Here is a 25,052-nt window from a genome sequence, read left to right on the forward strand (position 1 = left end):
CTGTAATTAGAGAAGGCAATACCTCTTTGTCCACGTGGTCCTATCTTTACCACATTACCTGTACTGGTGGGAACAGCCAGCCTCACCACTCTGTTAGGGACACATTGGAGAAAAGAGAACAGTCCTTGGCTGAGAAAGACGGGATCCATTTTTCCAGTGCTTTCCAAAGCAGCATCCACTTTGTTTTAAGTCAGGGAAGGCCTTCAAATTACTTTCAGTGGAAGATTTAAAAGAATGTTTCTGTTTAGGGTTTTTCAGTCTTTTGTCCAAGGACTCTTCCATCTTTTGTCCAACCACAGAATCCTTTGAGAGTCTGTTGATAATTATGAATCATTCCCCCTCAAAAATGCACATATGTGTAGACACAAAGAATGTTGCATGCAATTTCAAAAAGTTCACGGACCCCTGGAAACCCATAAGCCTCAGATTAACAGCATTTAATCAAGATTCAGACACTTTTTAAATTTATAGAAGTTGTGAATTTATAGAAGTTGAAAGCAGAAGAGCTATTAAATGCTCCAAAGCATTTAAAGTACAAAACTAAAATAAGAAAGTAAAACGAGAAGCGATTAAAAGATAGCATTTTTCTAAAACAGATCACGGGTTGTTTTTCTTCCTCAGCAAACATCGTACAGCAGAGCATGAAACACCCGCTTTACCCTTTGCAGCTTACATGCTAAGACTACATGGTATGTTAATGGTCTCATAGATTCACAATATATTCATGGTATGTTAATGGTCTCATAGATTCACAATATATTCTATATTTGAAATTAACAGCTCCCCTGATGGTTGCCTGGTACATATGAGGCCAAGGGTTTTGACTATAGGATTACTTATTGCTCACAACAAGCACACAGGGTAAATATCACTAACCCATTCTACAGCCAAGGACACTGAGAATCGGAGAAGAAAACAGCTTTCCCAAGGCCACACAGCAATTAAGCAGCAGAGACGGAACTCTGACCCAGGGCTGTCTGTCTCCAAAGGCCTTGTTCTTAATACAACCTAAGAATGCAGGCCTACTGAATTTTATAATTAGCGTTTAAAATTTTCCTTCAGAGTCCTTGGGGCAGTTATCAGGCAAATAGGAAGCAGGAGAACTTCAAGGGCTGCTTGAAGCAAAATCACACGCTTTGCAGTGACAGCTCCAGGATGTCCGCCTAGGAGGGATCTGAAGGCCGTGGGGGGCTTGCCTTAAGGCTGCAATTGCAATTGCGTAGCAAGCACAGAGACTTTCCTCCCCTTCAAGTCAGATGGCACAGTTTTGGCAGCCACAGCCCATGCTATTAGAAGCTGCCCTCTCCATCAATGGGTGGTTGGAGAGTTGTGGCTGAGCTCCCGCCTAGCTCTCATGCCTGAGATGTGTAGATAGCTCCGCCCACCCCTGCCCTGCCTGGGCCCTCCATCAGTTCTGCTTCTCTGCCCCCTCTGCACCCTCAGCCTGTCACTCTGCTGCCCTCTGTGGTGGCCACACAGGGATGAGAAACCTGGGAAAACCAGGCAAACACTCTATCCTACCCTGAACTGTGAATGTAGAAATAGTCAATTTAGACTTTTCTATCATTAGAGTTTTCTAAATGTAACTGGAGCATGGGACACAGCCTGGAACCTAGAATAAAGGAAGGAGGCAATCAAAGCCTTAGAGAATTTCCTTAACTCAAGTAGGGCCAGGCATGGTGGCTCACCTGTATAATCCCAGCACTTTGGGAGGCCAAGGGAGGAGGATCTTTTGAGCCCAGGAGTTTGAGTTTACAGAGAGCCATGATCATACCACTGCACTCCAGCTTGTGTGACAAAGCAAGATCCTTACTCAAAAAGGGTTTTTTAAAAAAATAAAATAAGCTTGAGACATTATTTGTGGGAGGCAGGACATCACAGTAGCTAAGCATGTGGCTCTGGGGTCTGATGCTTGGGTTCTGATGGTGATTCGACCCACTTACTGTTTTATCAGTTACTTTGCCTCTCTGTGCCTTAGTTGTTTTATCTGTAAAATGGAAATAATACTGCCTAGTTCGAAAAAGTTGTTCTAAAAATTGTTTAGACTGAAAAACCCTAAACAGAAACATTCCTTTAAATCTTCTTCTACTGAAAGTAATTTGAAGGCCTTCCCTGACTTAAGACAAAGAGAATGCTGCTTTGGAAAGCACTGGAAGTGGTTCCTGTCTTTCTCAGCCAAAAAGTTGTTCTAAAAAGTAAATATGTGAATAAATACATTATACTTAAAACAGTGCCTGGCACATCATAAGCATTCAAAAAGTCTTAATTAGTATTGTGATCATTATTTGGCCACTTTCATAGTCACTGATGAGTGAACCACTTTGTCCATAGAGCTAAAATGATTGTGAAAACCCAGAAAGTAAGTTGTATTTCCCTGCAGAGGTTTGAGGGTGATAAGGTGAGCAAGTGAACGTCGTGCAAGGCCTCAAAACGAAGCTGAGTAAAGGAGTCCCAGTATTTCAGTCAGGTATTGCTGCATAACAAACCACTTCCCAATGTACTGGTTTAAAACAGCAGTTTATTATTTCTTATGATTCTGTGGGTCGATCAGGCAGTTCTAGTTTGTAGAGTGTTGGCTAGGGCTCCAATGGGCTGGAACACTCAAAATGGCCTCATTCACATTCCACCTGGGAGCTCAGCTAGGGTTGCTGGCCAAAGTCCTCGGTTATCCTCCATCAGGTCTGGTCAAACGGCTCTGGAGCTTCCTCACAGCTTGGCAGATGGTTCCAAGAAAGGACACTCTAAGATATGAAGGCAGAAGCTGAAGACTTTTTAAGGCCCAGCCTTGGAGATTGTATTATATTGCTCAAAATAGGTCATAGGCCAGTCTAGATTCAAAGGGAGTGAATCTAGACTCTACTTCTTGATGAGGGAGTGGCACAGTCACACTGCAAAATAACATATGGGATGAGAGATACTGTGGCAGCCATCTTTGGAAACACGATCCACCACAGCTACGGGAAGAGAGAGGAACCAGATTTTCCTACCAAGGTTTGGATTGAATGTCTCAAATAGGATGATCAATCCGAGTTTGGATCACAAAGTTACCTACTAAAATGAAGAAGTAAATGGAACTAAAAGTTTTTAATTTAGCACAACTTGTTTATACGTGACTTCAATAGGATTATTCCTCAGAATATTAAAAATAGTTCCTTTAGGTCAAAAATCACATGGAGAGGTCGGGCATGGTGGCTCACGCCTGTAACCCCAGCACTTTGGGAGGCCGAGGCGGGTGCATCACCTGAGGTCAGGAGTTCAAGACCAGCCTGGCTAACATGTTGAAACCCCATCTCTACCAAAAACACAAAATAAGCGGGGAGTAGTGGCGCACACCTGTAGTCTCAGCTACTCAGGAGGCTGAAACAGGAGAATCGCTTGAACCCGGGAGGCAGAGGCTGCAGTGAGCCTAGATCACGCCACTGCACTCCAGCCTGGGCAAGACAGAGTGAAACTCCGTCTCAACATACATACATACATACATAAAATCAGAACCATAAATGAAAATAGAAAAAAAGACATTAGGTTGGAGAAAATAATTATCAGTAAGGTGCCTTTCTAAAAGTAAAAACTTTTCCTTAAAAGGTAGATGATAAAACCACATACTCCCTGATAGTGACAATGGTAAGCTTATAGTGAAAACTGCAGGGAACGGTGTTAAAGTGAACAAAGCAGAAAGCCATAAAAAGAGGCTGAGTGAATAGGAAGAGTGAGACAAGAGCCCCATGAGAGTCTTGAAATTGCTATTGCTGAGATTTTGATTTTTCCCTACCTCCTCACACATGTAGAATTCTTTTTAAAGTGTGATATACTTTATATTTGTATTTTACATTATAATTTATTGGGGTTGGGGGTTAACATCCTTTATAAAATTTCTGGATATGGCTGCAGTCATACATGGATTTACAAAATAAGACTGGAGATAATCTCACCAAATGAATTACGATTTACCTTGAACGTTCCAGTTCTCCACAATTACAAAAGGTCTGGTCTTTAAGATTCATTAGAGACGGGTAATGTTAAAAAAGGAAAAAGCAGAAAGACTTTGATAGATTTTTGAATAGTGGGGAGAAGAGAAAGCAGTAAGAAATGGCACCAAGATTTTGGGCCTCGGTGATAAATGAATGGTTATGTTTCCTAGAGTGATTGAGAAGGTGAGTAGAAGGAAAGAGAATTGCATATTGCAAGGCAGAATTACAAAAACAACAAGTTTGGGACTGAAAGACTATATTAAGGGAAAGTAGCAGCCATCCAGCATTTTCATAACATCCTGATATCCCTGGCTCACTTCTGTTTGGGAGAGGGGCCCCACTCGTTCTCATTTTATGAGACTATAACTTTTTAGTATTCATTTTACTGTTTGCCATTTATTGAGTTGTTTCTACCCAGTGTGTTTACAACTCACATAAAATACTGAAGACAATCAAATATACAGAAACAAGGCTGGGAAATGCAACTTGCCCAGTGAAAATGTCATTAGTATCTAGTGGCAGCTGCGTACTGTAAAACCATTGGCATCACCTCAGATAAAAGGCAGATGAAAAACAAGGGAAATGACTATCTAGATACCTTGATGGAAAACTGTTTTTAATAGAAGGTGGTTTTAAATAGGCTGTCAGGGAAAAAGGATAAGTTGTCCAAGTGAGAAACTAGACAATCCATCAAGAACAGAATGCAAAGAGGAGAAAAAGGTAAAGTTCCCATGGGAACAGGATATAAAGTTGATGACAAAGGGCCTTCATAGGGAATGAAGAGCGACATAACAATGTGTGCCATGTATTATTTGCATAAACTCCAAAGAACTTGGCATAATTTACATTTCCCACATCACAATCATAAACCAGGAAGTAAGAAAAAAGAGTGCCAAGCAGCCAAAATAGGTGGAGTATTCAACTTCACTCAAGGGAGTTAAGGGAGTTCTCAGGTCCTCGCTTTACCAATAATTCCAATAAGCTTGGCTATCCGTTTCTCCAAACCCAACCACTCCAAGTGAGATGCAGATTCAACAGTTACGTGTTACGTATCTCAACAGTAGCTCACACTTGTTGGGCATTCACTACGCATCAGGTACTGTTCTAAATCATATTTAGAGGGACCTATTTATCACAATAGCAACCTGAGAGGTAGGGACTAGAATTATCCTCATTTTACAGACAACGAAGTTGAAACACAGAAAAGTTTTTAAAACTACCGACCAATCACATAGCTAGGAAGTGGTAGAGTCAGGATGTGAACCCAGGCTAGGCAGGTTCCTATATCCTTAACAACTAGGCCAGCCCTGCCCATAACAATCACCTATTGGGCTTTTAAAACAGTTTGCTGGGCTTCACCCTGAGTGTTTCTGATTCAGTAGGTCTGGGATGGGGCCAGAGACTTTACATTTCTAACAAGTTCCCAGGTGTATCCGTCTGCTCGGACTGCCGTAACAAAGTATCATATACTGGGTGTTATTTAACAGAATTTATTTTCTCACAGTTCCAGAGGCTAAAAGTTTGAGATCAAGATGTTGGCAGGGCTGATTTTTTTTCCGAGGCCTCTATTATTGGCTTGTAAATGGCCCTCTTCTCCCTGTGTCTTCACATAACCTTCCCTCTTGTCTGTGTGTATCTTCGTCCTATTTCCCTCTTCTACGGACACCATTCATATTGGATTAGGGCTGACCCCAATTACTTCTTTCTAATTTAATTACCTCTTTTAAGACCCTATCTCCAAACACAGTCACTTTCTGAGATATTGGGGGGTTCCAACACATGAATTGGGGAGGTGGAGGTGGGACTACAACTTTAGCCCATAACACCAGATGATGCTCATGTTGACATGCTGGTCCAGGGACCACAATTTGAGAACCACTGAAATCAGCAAAAGTAGGTGCCGTGGACTGTTTTCTCTTTCAATTATTATGTCTTTTAATGCTTACATGAGAAAACACCATGACTCTTATTTTCTTGACAAAATTGAGGATCCAAGATGTCAAATGACTCTCTTCAAATTACACAGCTAATGTAGTGGACACGGCTGGCTATCCACTCAGCATCCATTCTTATCCTTCCTCCTTCCTAACAGAATCTGGTTTTATTTAGATGTCCACCCCTCTCCCAGGTACACATGTGCTTCAGTGGAGGCAACACTCCCAACTCACCCCCAAAATCCTGAGGTAGGCCTGATTGCCTACTGATCCCATTTCCCTTACCAGTAACTAGTTTGAACACTCACATGTGTTTGGCCACTTCTGGCCAATCAGGTGTTAAGGAAAGCTGGATGCAGAAATTTTAAGGAACGGTTTCTATGTTTAAGAGAGAGGCACGGGAAAGTACGAGGTCTGTCTCCTTCCCTGATGTTGTCAAGACTAAATGTGATGCCTGAACTTGCTGCAGCTGTCTTGCTACCAACCTGAGGGTGAAGCCTCCAGAGCTGAGAGAAGGAAAGAACTGCCTGGTCCTTGATGACATTGCTGAATGCATGGATCAACCAAACCTGGACTCTCCTTTTCCCCCAACTTCCTACTGGATGAGCAATACATTACTGTTTGAAACAGTCTCAGTCAGGGTTTCTCTTATTCGCAGCCAAAGGCATCCCACCTGATTCAGCTGGTAAATAGGGGTGTTAAGATTTGAATTACATGCAGGCACAAGAGAAGTAATAGCTAAATTCAACATGACAGCAAGGCTGGAGCCAGAATGCATTTGCAATACAAGAACTCAACAAGCTTGGCAATATACAACAGGACAAATACTATGTGATTCCACTTATCTGAGATATCTAAAATAGTCAAAATCATGAAAAGAGAAAGCGGAATCTTGGTTGCTCAGGACTTGGGGGAGGGGAAATGCCAAACTGTTACTCCATAGGTGCAGGATTTCAGTTTTGCAAGATGAACAATTTCTAGAGATTTATTACACAACAATGTGAATACAGGTAACATTACTGAACTGTATACTTTAAAAAGGTTAGATAATTTTTATGTGTTTTGTCACAATTTTTTAAAAAGCTTGGCAAACTAGAGTCATTCAGGATAGAGAAAGAATCCTACACACTTCAGAGGCCTTAAAGATGTTACCCTAGGTAGAGAACATTGGCCTCCTTGCTCCTCCCATCTTAAAGCCTTTACACTGGTTGTCTTCTTGCCTGGAACGCTCTTCCCCCAAATACACACGCAGGCACATCTCTCAGTGCCTTCAAATCTTCAAATGTCACTTTCTCAATGAAGCCTACCCTGACCACCATATGTAAAACTGCAACCTCACCTCCCCAGAACTCCTGTTTCTCTTAACTTGCTCGATTTTTTTTCATTTTCTCATATGTCATATAATTTACTTATTATGTTACTTATCTTGTTATTTATTATCTGTCTCCATCTGCTAAAACATAAGATCCACAGGAACAGGGACCTTTATCCACTTTATTCTCTGATGTATCCCAAATGTCTAGACTAATGTCTGACACATAGTTCACTCTCAAATAAATACTTGCCGAAAGAATGTATGAGCATTGGGACCAGGTGTGGTGGCTCACACCTGTAATCCCAGCACTCTGGGTGGCTGAGGCAGGCGGATCATTTGAGGTCAGGAGTTCAAGAACAGCCTGGCCAACATGGTGAGACCCTATCTCTACTAAAAATACAAAACTTAGCCGGGCGTACTGGCGCTCGCCTATAATCCCAGCTACTTGGGAGGCTGAGGCAGGAGAATCTCTTGAACCCAGGAGACGGAGGCTGCAGTGAGCCAAGATCATGCCACTGCACTCTACTCCAGCTGGGCAACAGAGTAAGACTCTGTCTTAAAAAAAAAAAAAGAAAAAAGTATGAGCATTGGTCTAAATTTTGGTAACTATAGTCATCAGCCAGAAACTCTGTATACATTGAGATTATAAAACAAGAAAAGTGACTTCTGCACTAAGATAGCAGATCTAATCTTGCTCCTGCCCCAGATCTAATCTTGCTCCTGCCCCTAATGCCACAAAAACTATAATCAAGAGGATGGGAGAACAGGAGAGGAGACAATACCCCCCAAAAATGCAGGAAGCCAGAAAGCAGCAGGTGGGCCAGTGGTAACCTACTTAGCAGATATGAAAAGCTGAATCCTAAGGGAGCAGTCAAGAAAGCTGATACCACAGAAATCACAAAAGACTCAAGACAAGCAGCACCAAATACCTCTGGAAACGGAGATGGGGCGTGGGAATGATAATAACAATCTGAGGAAAGCTACATGAGAAGTCTGATCCCTGCAGCCCTCCATACTCCACTCTTTTGGCAAGAGTCCTCTCCTACCCTGACATGATGCATTCTCTAGAGAAGGTAAAAGGTGGATCTTTGACTTCAGGAACTGGGTGCTATCCCCAACTAGGGGAATTCAGTGACCAAATACATATGGGATGCCAGATAGTCCCAGAACACTAGCGGTCAGACCTTTATTCTTCATGCAGCAGATCAGAAGAGTTTTTTTCCCTGAACAATCTGACCGGCCAAAAGGAAAGATCTAAAGATACTGACACCCATCAAATGGCCCAACCAGCGCATCACACAGTAAAACCCACAAAGGACAAACCACATGGAAGAGCTCAGAGCTTCTAGTCCGCTTCTTAGTCTTCACTTTTCTTTTTCTTTTCTTTTTTTTTTCTTTTGGAGACGGAGTCTCGCTCTGTCGCCCAGGCTGGAGTACAGTGGTGCCATCTCGGCTCACTGCAAGCTCCGCCTCCCGGGTTCACGCCATTCTCCTGCCTCGGCCTCCCAAGAGTAGCTGGGACTACAGGTGCCCGCCACCACTCCTGGCTAATTTTTTGTATTTTTAGTAAAGACGGGGTTTCACCGTGTTAACCAGGATGGTCTCTGTCTCCTGACCTCGTGATCCGCCCGCCTTGGCCTCCCAAAGTGCTGGGATTACAGGCATGAGCCACCGCGCCCAGCCTAGTCTCCACTTTTAACATAAGCAGACAATCAAGGATTCACCGAACACCTGAGGTAGGTCTCTAACATGAAAGACAGAGGCCAAAAATAAACAAATAGAAAAGCAACTTGTAAGAAAGGGGTTATATAGAGAGAACACTTTTTAAAATTCCCCCCAAAAATCACTTTATTAATATGCTCAGTAAGATGAGAAGATATTATATGCATTTTAAAAGATCAGGATTCTATTACAGGACCATTCGAAGAACAAAAAGAGTGCTTTAGGAAGTTATTAAATGATGGCAATAATGAGAAAACCACAATTGAAAGACTATATGATAAAGTTGGAAAAAATCTCCCAAAAGCCTATCAAAATGCAGTAAGATGGAAAATTTGAGAGAAATGATAAGGAAATTAGACCAGCTCAGAAAGTCCAATACTTAATAAGAATTCAGGAAACAGAGAAGAGAAGAAATGGAAGGTAGAGAATCATCAAAGACATTTTTCAAGAAAATGCCCTCGAACTAATGAGCTTCCAGATGGAATGGCCCAATGTCCAGCACAATGATGAATTTAAACCCACAGGCTGATAAATATTATGAAATTCCTGAGCATTAGGAACAAAGAAGGACCCATGTAGTCTACTTAGCAGATGTCCTGTGAGCTTCTTTCTTTTCCAGGGGGAAAAGAACCACAAACAAAGGACCAAGAATCACAGTGGTGGCCGGGCACTATGGCTCACACCTGTAATCCCAGCATTTTGAGAAGCCTAGGCGATGGATCGCTTGAGGCCCAGAGTTCGAGATCAGCCTGGGCAACATGGGGAAACCCCATCTCTACTAAAAAACAAAAAAACAAAAAAATTACCTAGTCTCATAAACCAGTCTCAAAAAAAAATAAAGAAATAGAAGAACCACGGCGCTTCAACCCTCTTAACAGCAACACCTAGAATGAAATGGGTCCATGGGTCCATGAACCTACCCAAAAGTCATTTTCCTGCTCCCTAAATGTATAGTTTAGGATGGATATTATATTGGAAATTGGCAGAGTCCCACGCTGACTGCTATCAAGACAGGAGCACACAGGACAAGCAAGGAAAGGTCAACGCCTGAATGATTCCATCAGTAAAGCTGTTAACAAGCTGCTTTTAGATTTAGATCGTTTATTATTTACATAGACAGTGAAAACAAGAATAAGCCTACAGCCTTGACAACATGGTGAATCCCCATCTCTACAAAAAATACAAAAATTAGCTGAGCATGGTGGTGCACACCTGTAGTCTCAGCTACTCCAAAGGCTAAGGTGGGAGGACCCCTTGAGCCCGGGAGGTTGGGGCTGCAATGTGCCTTGTTTCCACCGCTGCACTCCAACCTGGGCAATGGAGAGGGACCCTGATTCAAAAAAAAAAAAGGCCAGATGCATTGGTTCACGACTGTAATCCCAGCACTTTGAGAAACTGAGGCAGATGGATCACCTGAGGTCAGGAGTTTGAGACCACCCAGGCCAACATGGCGAAACCACGTCTACTAAAAATACAAAAATTAGCCGGGCATGGTGGAAGGCACCTGTAATCCCAGCTACTCGGGAGGCTGAGGCAGGAGAATCACTTGAACTCGGGAGGTAGAGGTTGCAGTGAGCCAAGATCATGCCACTTCACACCAGCCTGGGAGACAAAGGGAGACTCTGTCTCAAAAAAAATTAATTAATTAATTAATTTTTAAAAAAAGAGAAAGAAGAATAAGCCAAAGCTGCCAGCTCTCTGTGATTCTTGTCCCGTTAAGGACATCACTGAAACAAAAATCACCAAATGACTGCAACATGAGTAGTGGGACACTCTGTTGCTGAAGAGCCACTTCTAGACTCCAGTTAAGCAGTAAGATATTATACACATTTTTGTATTCTGCATTTCCCTTGAGGGAAGGGGGCAAGAAGTCCCACACCTCATCAGAATCTAGGAGGTAATAAGAAACCATCCCATGACAGGCTCTCAGGCAGACAGGGAAGTGAGTAGGAGACGGCCTTCCACCCTCTCATATTCCAGCAGCATCACAAGGTGTTTTTCTGAGATTCAGGTTAGCTGCGGTTCAAGCCCTCGCCTACATGGCTTATGTGGATCCTGCAAAGCAGCCAGAGCACCATGGCCGAGCTGTTCCCCTATTCCTTGGTCTGTGGAATAGGCTACCATACTGGATAAAGCTAAGAGAAAATCTCTAAGTCACTTTCCCAGCCCCCAACTAGGATAGTAAATCATAAACAATAACACGTCCCCAAGAGGAATACTGCAGATCAGTGCAACACTTACAGACCTGATGGTTGGTAATCTCCATCACATTTCTATTGCCACCGGTGTGGCTCCAGCAAAATCCAGACAAATTCAGGAAATTGACAGTAGACTACTGCAAGTTCAACCAAGTCATAGCCTCAGTTGCAGCTGTGGTGTCTTTACTACAGCAGATTCTTAAGACCTCAGGCACGTGACATGTGGCCATTGATCTGGCAAATGCTTCTTTTCTATCACTATCAGGAAAGGGGGCCAGAAACAAGTATATTTACAGTCTTACTCCAGGACTAAATGAGAATACTCTTATCAAGGCAACGAGGCCAAAGAAAGAAAGAAGTACATGGACAGGCCTCATGGACAGATGAAAAGGTAAGATCACTACCCTAGTGAAGGGAAAACAGATGGGATTTGTATCCAGATTTCTGATAACCAGTCCATACATTAGGACTATACCTGATTGAAGCAACCCAAGCTTTAAAAAAAAATTCCAAGATGAAGCAACTTCACAGACCCCCTTCTGTATTCGAATCCCATGAATATAATAGAATGCCTTTTTTAACGGAATGTGATATTGATCATGAATATTCAGTGTTGCTCCCCAAGGAATGAGTAAATTCTCCTGCCCCCATGAACTCAGGAATGACTATGTAACTTGTTTTGGTCAATAAACTAGGAGCAGAATGTGAAATGTATCACTTCCAGGCAGGCACTTTAATAGCTAAACTCTCTTCCTGACTCTGTAATCATTGAAGCATCTATCAAGATGGCACATCTATCAGCTTAGGTACCTGTGTAATATTAAGAACAGGAATTAGGACTTATCTTTTTATTGCCAGCACCTGCTAAAATGCCTGACACAAAGTAGATGTTTGTAAATAATCTTTGATCAATTAAATAGGGAATAAAATTTCATATCACCTGCAATTAGACGGTAAGCTACAGGCGAGCAGGGAGCATGGCTGTCTTCTCACTACTGCATGAGGGAGCATCCAGAGACTTTTCACTTGCGCTGGAATCTACGTGCACCCCTTAACACTTTGTGCCAGAAGAAGAGACTACAAAGTCAGTTGAAACGACGGAGTGCAAAGTCTGGCAGGGGAAACAGTATTAAACCAAATCTCCAAATTATTTTCAATTTCGATTCAAAACTCACGAATGATAGTTTTTTTAAAAAGCCTAACTTGGGGATATTCCCCCATTGGGCAACCAACACTATGCACTGTCCCTAACACTGCAACAGATCCAAGCAATCAGTGCAATTGTGTGGGTTTCTTGTCGTTGTCACTGTATTTACATCTCACTTATACAGGGACTGGTACCCCCATTCTGCCTTGGCAAGCCAACTGCACTCCTTTGTCCCAACACGCAGTGCAATGGATTGCGAAGAGGTCTCCTCCAACCCCAAGCAGCTACGTCGCCCCGGGGAAGAGAGAAGGCGGGAAAGTCCAAGAGAGGAGAAACCGAGGCCCGCGCTTATGTGGGTGTTTTAGTGACCAGTCTGCGGTTACAGCCGAGCAAAGTTTAACGGGCTGTTAGGAGAATAGGCAGAAGTCGCAGTTGGGACGAAACTGAAGAGAGCTGGCATTCGCCCGGGCCTACAGCCAGCCACCTGGTAACCCCAGACCCCGCCCCCAGAGCCAATCCAGCGAAAACTACCGGGAATTCCCTCCAACTCCAGGAAAACTCCCGGAGGGGCGGGGCAAGAGTGGGAGGAGACCCCGCGCGGCCGCCGGCGCTTCGGGATCTCGAGATAGCCGCAGCTCTCGCGATCTTTCCGGAGCCGCCCCTCCACGCGGAGTCCAGGCGCGTGTGCTGAAACCCGAGGGTCGGGAGGGCGGAGACTGGGAGGGAGGGAGAAGCCACTTTGGCCTGCCGTACGGAAGCCTACGAGGGAGGGTGGTGTCCACTGCCCAGTTCTGTGTCCCGATGCCCAGCGCCAGCGCCAGCCGCAAGAGTCAGGAGAAGCCGCGGGAGATCATGGACGCGGCGGAAGTGGGTTTCCTCCTTTCCCTGGGCCTGGGAGGACAGACCCCTGGGCCGGACCGCGCCGAGGGAGGGAGGAGGGGGAGCGGGGCCCTCGGGGTCCTTATCAGCACGTCCTCCGCAGGCTGCGAGCATGGGGTCCGGGCGCCTAGAGCCCTTACTCCAGCAGTGGGACCAGACCCTCTCCGGACCGCGTTTCTCGCGGGGTCACCTGGGAGTTTGGCCTACTAGAAGCGTGTCCCCCGGGTGGGGAGGACGGGAAGAACCAACCACCCCGGAAGTAGGAGCGCGGCGTCACACTTGAGCCTCTCTGGGTTAGGCACGTCCTGCACGTAATGCACAATCCGTCGGAAAATTTTAATAAGCACTAGTAATCGATATGTACTCAGCCCTCGTGTTCCTGATGCTTTAGCAAGTAATGACAGTACTTAGCAAAACCATCTGCCAATATGTTTAATGACCATTTCCCATGTGACAGCTTTAAAGAGCACATGTCATTTTTATTTACTTTCTCCCTCTCAGTGACCCGGTAAGGTAAGTAACAGGAGTTACTGAGAATGCGTTTGAGGTGAAGTGACCCCAAATCACGTGGATAATTCATAACACCCAGTGATCCTTCGGTGCTTTTCAGAAATCAAAGTTTGAAACCATCCGACAAGTTATGTGTGTTGTAGTACTGTTAAACCTTAATTTCCGCCTGGCTCCCTAATTTTTCTATAAGGAGTTCTGAATTTGTGGTAAGCAACATGAGAAATAGGTCATCTTAGAATACTACATGAGGAAGAGTCACTGAAATATTAATAGTACGCCTTAGAATGAATGCAACTTTTATGTCTTCTAACAGTTTAATCTTATGTTGCCCTCAGGCTTCATTGTGTGACTGTATCTCTCTCCTCTTTCCAGGGTTATCTTTTTCTTTAAATTGTTCAGAAAGCACCTTAAACATGTCTGGTTTTATTTTGGTGTAAACACAAAATCCAGCATCCTCCTGATCTAAAGGAGAGAATTCCAACAGGTAGCTGTAAAGTGACAGAAACTTAATTGTTTCATACAGATATTAAGTTACCTTGTAAAAATCTAGGGCAATTATTTTTGTGTATTCTTAATCTGGTTAATTACATAAACTGTCAGTGTACCCTTACAGATAGTATAGGTCTAGATACAAGGTAGACATTGTGGCAGAGTTATGCCATTTTATAGCTAGAAGAATCTTAGATCATTTTAGAGGTAAAGTAAGACTGACATAAAGGCCACTTATCTATTTAATAAGTATATTTTGTTAACAGATTGGACCCTAGGTCTCCTGTTTCCTGTTCCTAACTCTAATCTGTAACAAGAAATTTGATACATTGTCAGTGTCAAACCCCTGTAACCTGGTATCCTGAAGCTGGTTTTTAGAAACAGGAAACTGGTGAATTTTTTGATCATGTTTTACAAAAGGAAAAGTTGTAGTTAGCTTATACCCAGCATCTCCAGTTTCTAAAAACTGTGGACATCTGGTGCTCAGAAAGCTTACCCAAAACGTTGGTTCTCTTTGAACATTTCTTCCTGTAATAGGAAGTTAATAAAACTGTGGTACTTCATCCTACTCCCTTCACAGGAAATTTATGTCCCTGCTTTGAAGTAGTTTCATCTTTTTGAAGAAGGTAGTTAAGATGTATTGTACATATGTGTAAATTTTATCTTACAATGTTATTGAGTATGATAAATCCATCTAGGAGTGGTGATCTTCAAAACAAACTAACCAGAAACTAAGTACTTTTCTGTTTTCTATAGAGTACATATGTAAATAAATGACAGATTTCCACATTATAAAACTACTGACTTTCTGAATTAATAGAATGATCCTGAAAGTTAAATTCATTGTTATATTCTATTATTTGCATTTGTGTGTTTACTGTGCTCTTAGTGTTTACATAAAAAGTCATGATGCAAAAATTTTTTGTAGGATTATGCTAAAGAGAGATATGGAATATCTTCAATGATACAGTCACAAGAAAAACCAGGTTAGTAGCTATGTGACAATGAATAAAGCTTTTTGCTGTCTAATTCCGGGAAAGCTCTTCATGAAGTTTTAAGTAAGGTTGGCATAAATCTGAAGGTATAATTCTGAAAAGCTTAAATGCCATTAATAATCCAAGTAGATATCAACCCTGTGTAAACATTGTCAGTTTAGGGTTCCAACTCTAGAAAAGGAAAAAAAAATGTTATTAAGTGTTGTAGGTTAAATGGTATGTTTTAAATGGTAGATTATATTTTTTAAATATTCCTAAATGATTAGGTAAGATTCAGCCATTGTCTAGGAGATAGGAGAGTGGCCAATAATAACTGCGTTCATCACATGTATCCTTTTTGCATGCTTTAATATTACTTCCCCTAACCCCCACAACTTTACTTCTCTGTTTTCAGCTATTATTTATTCCTATTTTGCTTGACTCTTCCCAAACATTTGTATTTTCACTTATTCTCTACAGCATCCTTGAAAACTAAGGAACCAAAGTTGAAAGATAAGAAACTTGACTTAAACATAATCTGCCGGACCTGGGATTAGAATCAAAGGCCATCTGACCCTAGAGTCCGTGGGTCCTTCCATCTTACATCTTCTCTGGCTCCTATGGCAGTACTACGATTGGAGTTTTAAAGCCTCCACCCCCACTCCATTTTGTTTACTCTTAGCTTTAGTGTCTGGGAATGAAATTAATTATTCTTAGACCCCAGTCTATGTTTTCTCATAACCGCTCTTTTTTGTTAGTGTATGTTGGCATCTTTATTTTTCTTTTTTGTTTTGTTTTGTTTTGTTTTGGAGACAGGCTGGCTCTGTCTCCCAGGATGGAGTGCAGTGGCATGATCTCGGCTCACTTCAACCTCCGCCTCCCAAGTTCCTGCGATTCTTCTGCCGCAGCCTACTGAGAAGCTGGGACTACAGGCACATGCCACCACGCCTGGCTTATTTTTTGTATTTTAGTAGAAATGAGGTTTGACTATGTTGCCCAGGCTGATCTGGAACTCCTGAACTCAGGCAATCCGCCCGTCTCAGCCTCCCAAAGTGCTAGAATTACATGTGTGAGCCACCGCGCCTGGCCTTATATTTCTTTGAAATTGACCTGATTCTTGTTTCTCTCAGACCTGTAGATTTTTTATTTATAAATGTTTGCCTTTCTTTTACTTCTATATTATATATGTAATTTCAGCAGATTTATCTTACTCAAGTATTTGGCCGTCTTTTTTCTTTTGGTAGACACTTCAAATTACGTCTCTCACTCTTTGGTGCAGTAATTGTAGACCTTTACATTCTTGCCCACTGGAAGCACTGCTTCCAATTTAGAGGGCTGCCTATGAATATTATGCTTTGGAAATAAAACACCTCTAGGTTAATTTTATTGTTATATTTGATTTACCACATGATCACAAAATCACTTTTCCTTCCCAACCTTGTTGGGAAAGAATACAATAAACGACCAAAATTCAGAGACTGAGTTGGGAGGATCACTTGAGCCCAGGAATTTGAAACTAGACTGGGAAACATAGTGAGACCCCGTCTTTACAGAAAATTTAAAAATTAGCTAGGCATGGTGGCACACACCTTTTATTCCAGCTGCTCAGGAGGCTGAGCCTCACTTGAGCCTGTGAGGTCAAGGCTGTGGTGAGCCACGATCACACCACTGGACTCCAGCCTGGGCAACAGAGTGAGACCCTGTCTCAAAAAAAAAAAAAAAAAAACCCAAAATTGCTTAAAATCATTTCCAAAACATAAAGATGAAATAAAACAGTTGAGTACAAGTTGAGTATCCGTTAGCCAAAATGCTTGAGACCACAAAAGTGTTTTGCACTTAATTTTTTTTGAATTTTGGAATATTTGCATTGTATTTACCACTTGAGCATCCCTACTCTGAAAATCCAAAATCCTCCAATGAGCATCTCCTTTGAACATCATGTCAGCACTCAAAAAGTTTTGGATTTGGGAGCGTTTCAGGTTTTTGGGTTAGGAATGCTCAAACTACATAAAATAGACTATGAGCAGTAGAGTGTAGGGGATGACATTCCTCTGCCAGGGCAAACAGGAGGAGACACTTGAGACTTTGTTTTCAGGTTAGGTGTCTTTCTCAACTGTACTTCCTTGAGCTATAACACAAAGAACCTCCCTGGAGTTTCAGTCTTTAACATAGGCCCAAAGCAGCCATTAACTAATTGCTGTTCCTCTTTTGCTTGCAAATCCACACTGTTGTGTTCTTCCACTTACCAATTCCCCCCAACCAGAGAGAAAGATAACCTATGTATGTAATATGGTTATAGTAATATAACAATAAAATTCTACCTTTGGTTTTACCTCTGCAAAAATCCCAATACTTTGCTCAAGGTAGTTTCCTTTCTCATCTGCTTCCATTTCTCCACATTAATCACTCTAATGCCCATGGCTCTTGAAAGTGCAGTTTTCGAACTGAAATCCTGCTACCATTGCTTGTTGCCTGTTAGCCAATCACTGGTGTGAGTATGGCATGGGCTTCAGGCATGTTCGATGTATTAAAGGTTGAGAACCCCTATGCTAATTAATTGCCATGCCACAAGAAAGAAGAGCCATTACCCTTTTTCTTTTCCAAAGTGCTATTACAGTTTTCCTAATTATCACATATCTCTTAGATTCATGCTTTTCTCTTTTGTTTGATTTTGAGTTGTGATTGCTTAGTTAGCCATTGCTTTTTCAGTCTTGGCATTTTCAAATCTGCCTTTTAAAAATCTTCTGCTGATGTGTCTGTCTTTTCTCTTTCATACTTTCTTTTGCCTGAGTTTACACAGCAGACTTGAAAGTTGGCTTAACTCATCAAGTCTATTGGCAGTGTTTTGCAGAAATCCTCTTATGATACCAGTGGCTTTAAAATTCCTCTTTCATTCTCTTTGCTTTTGGCTATGAGAACCATGTTACTTATTCTCCTGTAAATCAGATTTTCTCTGCAGCTGCATCTTTTCTTCAATAGGCAAATTATAAATACATTTAGACAAATTTGGTAAGACACACAGTATTTATACTATGACTTCATTTTATGTCTCAAAAGGTATTCTTGATATTGTAATGTCATGTCTATTGCTATGTTTAATTTAACTAATACTTAAATGTTTTTCTCTAATCAAATGATTGCATTTAGAAGAGTAGCAAAAATGATTGTTGAATGTTGCATTGTATACACATCTTTACATAATAGTTATTTTGTAGCTTTTTTCCTGTTTAGGAACTCTAGATGAATGTAGTATTTTGTTTAGTATTAGCATAGTAGTTGGGGCTCCTTACAGCCAAAAGGCTCGATAGGAAAATGTATGAGATGACATCAAGCATGATTGGATCTTGGGGCTCAGGAAGCATCTGCAGGCCTTTCTGTCTCCACCTTTTGACTCTGTTTCCTTTAGGATATTGGTCTCCTTCTCAAATCCTGCATACGTAGCAGGAAAGGTGAAAGCTGCAACCCTGGGCCTGTACCATCTCAGCGCAGCAATCCCAGGAAAGAGAGCTTCATTCCCAGCATCGGTATATTTAGTCCCAGAGAAAGACTTTGATTAGCTCAGTTAGAGTCACTGTGTCCTGGGAAATAGGATACTGAAACTGTCCAGACTTGGCAGAGACTAGCTGACTTAGATACTGTGGCAGGCAGGCAAAAGTTCCATGTCCTAGGCAAGATAGGATGTGTTTGGCCTTATAAGTCATTGAAGTGTTCAGATTTGCATTTTGAAACTGACTTCGAAGGAGACTGAATTAGAAGGGGACACAGGGATTGCAGTTAGGAAGCTATTGCTATAGTTTATGCAGGAGATAATAGCTTGGTTTAGTATGGCGGCAGTGAAGATGGTAGAGAATTAGACGGATTTTAGAAATAAGTTTAGAAAGCACAGTTCACAAAACTTGAGGCAAATTGCATATGGAACTTGATAGAGAAGACAGCATTGTCAAAGATTGAGAATTATTCAAGATGTTTCCAAGTACTTATGTTAGCTGTCAGAAATAATTATGATCTCTTTGTAAATTCTGAATTTAAAAATTATTTTACTGTATAAAAATTGTTTACTGTTATTGCAGATCGAGTTTTGGTTCGGGTTAGAGACTTGACAATACAAAAAGCTGATGAAGTTGTTTGGGTCCGTGCAAGAGTTCATACAAGCAGAGCTAAAGGTAGGATTGATTTAATTATTAAAGCTCTTTCGGTAAGGACTCTGAATTTTTTGTCTCACATATTCCTGACAGACCAAAGTAAATCTTTAAAAACAAGACAAAAACATGTAACTGTTTTCTTTCTTAAAAGTCCCTGTGAAGTATTAACCCATGGTTAATCAATTTTAGATTCCTGTAAGACATCCTTACAAATAATTTGACCCTAAAGACTAGTGAAATCTAAGACTTCAAGCTACTTTTCTAGCATCGCTCTAAAGTTTAATTATTTTCAGCTGGAGAAGGAGTAGCTAAAAAAAAAATTGAAAAAAATAAAAGTAAAGTTTTCATTATTTAAGTGAAGAGTGTTTTTGAGAAACTTCCCACTTGTTAATATTTTTATATTTGTAATTAGATGAGGAGAGAAGTGAGTGAACGATAAGACTGGGCAATTCAATACAGTCACCACTGATCACGTGCGGCTATTTACATTTAAATTCAATAATTCCGGCCGGGCGCGGTGGCTCAAGCCTGTAATCCCAGCACTTTGGGAGGCCGAGACGGGCGGATCACGAGGTCAGGAGATCAAGACTAGCCTGGCTAACACGGTGAAACCCCGTCTCTACTAAAAAAAATACAAAAAACTAGCCGGGCGAGGTGGCGGGCGCCTGTAGTCCCAGCTACTGGGGAGGCTGAGGCAGGAGAATGGCGTAGACCTGGGAGGCGGAGCTTGCAGTTAGCTGAGATCTGGCCACTGCACTCCAGCCTGGGCGACAGAGCGAGACTCCGTCTCAAAAAAAAAAAAAAAAATTCAATAATTCCATCACACTAGCTGTATTTCAAGAGCTTAATGACCACATGTGGCTAACGGCTCCCATTTTGGACAGACAGCACAAATACAGAATATTCTTATCATGGAAAGTTCTTTCAGACAGTGCTAAAAATTTAGCCTCAACAACAGAGAAGAAACATTAGGATCATTTAGACAGACCGTTGTTTCTCATAGAAAATTGGCCTACTATAGTGTTCAGAATTGTCTAGAAATATCAATTGACACATTAGTTTATAACTTTATACTTTTCATACTTTTTCACATTTGATCTTCCCTACAAGTTGTGAAGTAGGCAGAACAAACATTCCTGTTCCACTTTATAAATGAGGAAACAGGTTCAAAATGAAGCTACTTACCCGAAGTCTCATAGTAATTGGTGGAATTTAAACAGAAGCTAGAAGCTTTCTAAGACACCTCCGTCTCTTTAGCAGAGTTCTTTGCTTCTGTAGTATTTAATATGTCCCATGATACAGCATTTTTTATTGTGTTTTATGATATTTTTTATTGTAGATTTAAAACATGCCCATCTTTTTAAAAATTCTACTTTGCCTCTATAGTATTTAATATGTCTCATGATTATAGCATTTCTTTTCTTTTTTCTTTTTTTTTTTTTGAGACGGAGTCTTGCTCTGTCACCCAGGCTAGAGTGCCGTGGTACAATCTCGGCTCACTGCAACCTCCGCCTCCAGGGTTTGAGTGATTCTCCTGTCTCAGCCTCCCAAGTAGCTAGGATTACAGGCATGCGGCACCATGCTGGCAAATCTTTGTATTTTTAGCAGAGACAGGGTTTCACCACGCTGGCCAGGCTGATCTTGAACTCCCAACCTCTGGAGATCCTCCCACCTTGGCCTCCCAAAGTGCTGGGATTACAGGCATGAGTCACCACGCCCAGCCAATAGAGCATTTCTTAATTGTGTTTTATAATATTTTTTATTGTAGAATTAATACATGCCCATTATTTTTAAAATTGTAGCACTTTATACATATATTTCACTCTTAGGGCCACCACTGTTAAGAGTTTGTCTATTCTTTCAATATCCTCCCCTGATCAATACTGATGGACTTTGAGAAGAGTACTGGTGGAGTTTTAAATTTTCAGATAATGTTGATTTGCCTTCCTGAAAGGTTGGGCCACTTATTCTGCCAATAGTCACATTGTATTATAATCCTTCATTTACTCATCTCTCTCCCGTTATACAGGGAGCCTTTGTTCTGTCCAAATTGGGCACTTTGTTTCCTAAACATAATAATTTAACAAATTAAAAGGTAGAATGCATGCTACAAGTGAGCCTGAACCAAGACTATTTCCCTTCATACCCATCCCTTTATTTTATGACTGCCATGTCTCTTTCTTCTCAGCACTTCAAACACGTGAGTGAGTGATACTTCCCAGTGGTTATGAATAAGACCTTTTCAGTGAGACAGATCTGTGTTTGAATCCTGGATTTGTGCTTACAATCTGTTCAGGCAAATTGCATAACCTTTCCAATCCTCAGTGTCTTCTCTTAAAACAAGTATAGATTAATACCTGGCTTATAAGATGTTATGTAGTAATGTTTTATAAAGTATTTAGCTCTATGCTTGGTGCAGTGTAAGCCTTCAATAATTGAGTCATGTTAATGAGCATGACAGTTACTTGCCTTCCGTTGTAGTTTTTTATGTGTCTTATTTCCTGTTGTCAGCTCTTAGAAGGTGCTACTGCTTATTTTCTTGCTTCGTTTGGTACACAACACATAATAAGAAACCTACGGAATAATAGATGAATGAAATAGATGTTTTATACACAAATAATAGAGCATTGTCTTCTGGGTCTTATTCTTGCTTCCCAGTAGCTTGCTCTAATTGAGATCAGCACGTAAGTAGGAAACATCACAGAAGTGAAAAAATATACAGGTTGAGTATCCCTTATCCAGAATACTTCGAACTGGAGGTGTTTTTGATTTTTGATTTTTTTTTTTGGAATATCTGCATTACTGGCTGAGCATCCCAAATCTGAAATCTAAAATGCTCCAATAAACATTTTTTTTTGAGGGTCATGTCGGCATTCAAAAAGGTTTTGGATTTCGAAACATTGCAGATTTTCAGATTTGAGAATGTTCTTCCTATACCATCTGCTAGTGGTTTTTTTTTTTTTTTTTTCCATTTGTGACAAATTATTTCAGTCTCTTAATTGATAGTGCCTCCTGCCTTAAAACCCGAAACAAATTGCAAGGCGTAAGGACTTTATTGATGATACGAGCTAATGATGGTGGGCGGATAGGGAGAGTTTATGAGTGTCAATGTTATGAAGAGACTGAAAGGTTTAAAACTTTAAGAGTTTTTAATTTAGGAATTTCATAGCACTTTTTATTTGTGTATTAACTGTTATTCTGTCTCAAAAAAATAAATTATTTATGGGTATTGGGGAATTTTGGAGGGGCTAAATGGAAATAACCTTTTTCCTTTTAACTGAAAACTATTTTAAAACTCAAACAGCACAAAAACTAAAGAATAAAGCAGAAACTGTAATTCACTTGTTCTCCCAAGGGAATAAAAACACTGCGAAAGTTTGAAATGATAGAATTGCTTTAAACAAAAATTGATACTTTTTCTTTTACAAAAATGAGTTCATATGCTATATCAGTATTTTATGTAGCTCTACATGATCATTTACAATATTTTTAATTTGCAAAATAGAAAAATTTGTTCTAGATTATAAAAGTAATCCTTTTTTGTAAAATACTCAAGCATTATAGAATTAAATCAGGTATAAAGTGGAAAACTGACTGTAATCCTTCTTTGCAGATTTGTGGGGTTTTTTTGGTTTGTTTGTTTGAGGTGGAGTCTCGCCCTGTCACTCAGGCTGGAGTGCAGTGAGGCGATCTCAGCTCATTGGAACCTCCACCTCCTGGGTTGAAGTGATTCTCGTGCCTCAGCCTCCCAAGTAGCTGGGATTACAGGCACCTGCCACCACATCCAGCTAATTTTCATATTTCTAGTAGAGATGGGTTTTTTTTTTGTTTTTTTGTGTGTTTTTTTTTTGAGTCAGGGTCTTGTTCTGTCACCCAGGCTGCAGTGCAGTGGTGTGATCTCTGCAACCTCCGCCTCCTGGTGTCCAGAGATTCTCATGCCTCAGCCTCCCAATTAGCTAGTACTACAGGCAGGTGCCACCATGCCCAGCTGATTTTTGTAGTTTTAGTAGAGATGAGGGTCTCACCATGTTGGCCAGGGTGGTCTCAAACTCCTGACCTCAGGTGATCTGCCTACCTCCCAAAGTGCTGGGATTACAGGCTTCAGGCACCGTGCCCGGCCTCAGATTTGTTTTTATGGGGAAGTTGAGGGTCAGTATGAGTGTATATGTGTGTTTGAATTAAAATTTTTATAATAATCTGTATTATTTTAAAACCTGCACTTGTCTTTATCTTTTGGACATCTTTTCATGTCTGTGCGTGTAGTACTGCTGCATCATTGTTTTTTAATGGTTTCATAGTATTCCATAGTATGGCTATATTTATTTACTTATATTTTTCCCATTTGTGTAAAGTTCAGGTTTATCCATTGTTGCTTTAATTTGTGTTTCACTCATTGGTTAGATTAAACTTCTTTTCCTGATATGTTAACTATTTTGAACTTCTTTTGTATATTGTTTGTTCTTGTCCTCTTTGTATTTTTATTAAAAAAGAACAAATAATTTTCTCCAAGTCTGTTTGCATTTCAGTTTTTTGAGGGGAAGAGAGGCATTACAACTAATGATCATTATGTCATTTTCTTTCAGATGTTTGTATCTCATTTCTTGTTGTTTCTCCTTGCAATACTAGTAGGTTCTCTAGTACTTCAGGGATTCGTACAATGAAGAATTTTTGAAAGAGTGGAAATTCAAGTTCTAAATGAATTATTTTGACTTTAGGGTTCTACATAAAATGTCATCAGAAAATAAATGGCAAAGTTTTAAAAATTAGATTAAAAGTAGTTATTTTCTCATCCAAGTTTTCTGTTTGTCAGTAGGAGATGTTGAATTTTATTAGAACTTTTTCTAGAATTTCTTCCCTTCAAAATATAATTGTGTTATTTAGTGTATATGCAGAGAGGTTCATTATACTATTCACTCTGCTTTTGTGTTTGTTGGAAATTTTCTGTGTAATAAAATAAATTTTAATGTAGTTGATCCTCATTATTCGTGGATTGTGTATTTGCAAATTCACCTACTGGCTAAAATGTATTTATAACCCCAGTGTGAACACTTGCAGCACTTTTGTGATCATTCTCGGTCATGCCAGACCTGTATGTGTGCAGAGTGGCAGAATATTTGCATCATCCAGTACACACATTCCCAGTTAAAGTCAAACACAGTAATGCTCTGCCTTCTTGTTTCAGCTTTCATACTGTAAACAAGCGTCCCTTTCACAGTCTGTTTAATGCCACATTTATGCCTTTTAAAAAAGACTTTTAAGAAATGTATGTGGGTACATAGTAGGTGTATATATTTATGAGATACATGAAATATTTTGAAACAGGCATGCAATGTGTAATAATCACATCATAGAAAATTGGGTATTCATCCCCTCAAGCATTTATTCTTTGTGTTACATACAATCCAGTTATATTCTTTTAGTTATTTTTATTTTTTAAATTTTATTTATTTATTTATTTATTTGGGACAAGGTCTGGCTCTATGGCCCAGGCTGGAGTGCAGCTGTGTGATCTCCACTCACTGCACCTCCGACTCCCAGACTCAAGCCATCCTCCCACAGCCTCCTGAGTAGCTGGGACTACAGGCACAAGTTACCATGCCTGGCTAATTTTTTTTTTTTCTTTTTTGTAAAGATGGGGTTTTGCCATGTTGCCCAGGCTGGTGTGAAACTCATGAGCTCAAGCAATCCATCCACCTCGGCCTCCCAAACTGCTTGGATTACAACTATGAGCCACCACAACAGTCAGTCATTCTTTTAGTTATTTTTAAATGCAC

At 40.8% G+C, this 25,052-nt stretch overlaps 1 protein-coding gene across 2 annotated transcripts in view; it reads left to right on the forward strand.

Annotated features, from left to right (window-relative positions):
* Positions 1-12,871: 12,871 nt before the first annotated feature.
* Positions 12,872-25,052, forward strand: part of DARS (aspartyl-tRNA synthetase) — a 103,320-nt gene continuing 91,139 nt past the window's right edge. The window contains exons 1-3 of one of the 2 annotated variants that reach the window (XM_011970270.1): positions 12,878-13,151; positions 15,091-15,148; positions 19,207-19,299. In XM_011970270.1, the coding sequence (XP_011825660.1) occupies positions 13,086-13,151; positions 15,091-15,148; positions 19,207-19,299 (217 nt within the window). In that variant the 5' untranslated portion in view covers positions 12,878-13,085. Of the gene's footprint in view, positions 13,152-15,090; positions 15,149-19,206; positions 19,300-25,052 lie in introns of both variants that reach the window. The other variant, XM_011970272.1, reaches the window with a different exon arrangement.

This window comes from Mandrillus leucophaeus, unplaced genomic scaffold (assembly GCF_000951045.1).
Source record: "Mandrillus leucophaeus isolate KB7577 unplaced genomic scaffold, Mleu.le_1.0 Scaffold94, whole genome shotgun sequence".
Lineage (NCBI taxonomy): Eukaryota > Metazoa > Chordata > Mammalia > Primates > Cercopithecidae > Mandrillus > Mandrillus leucophaeus.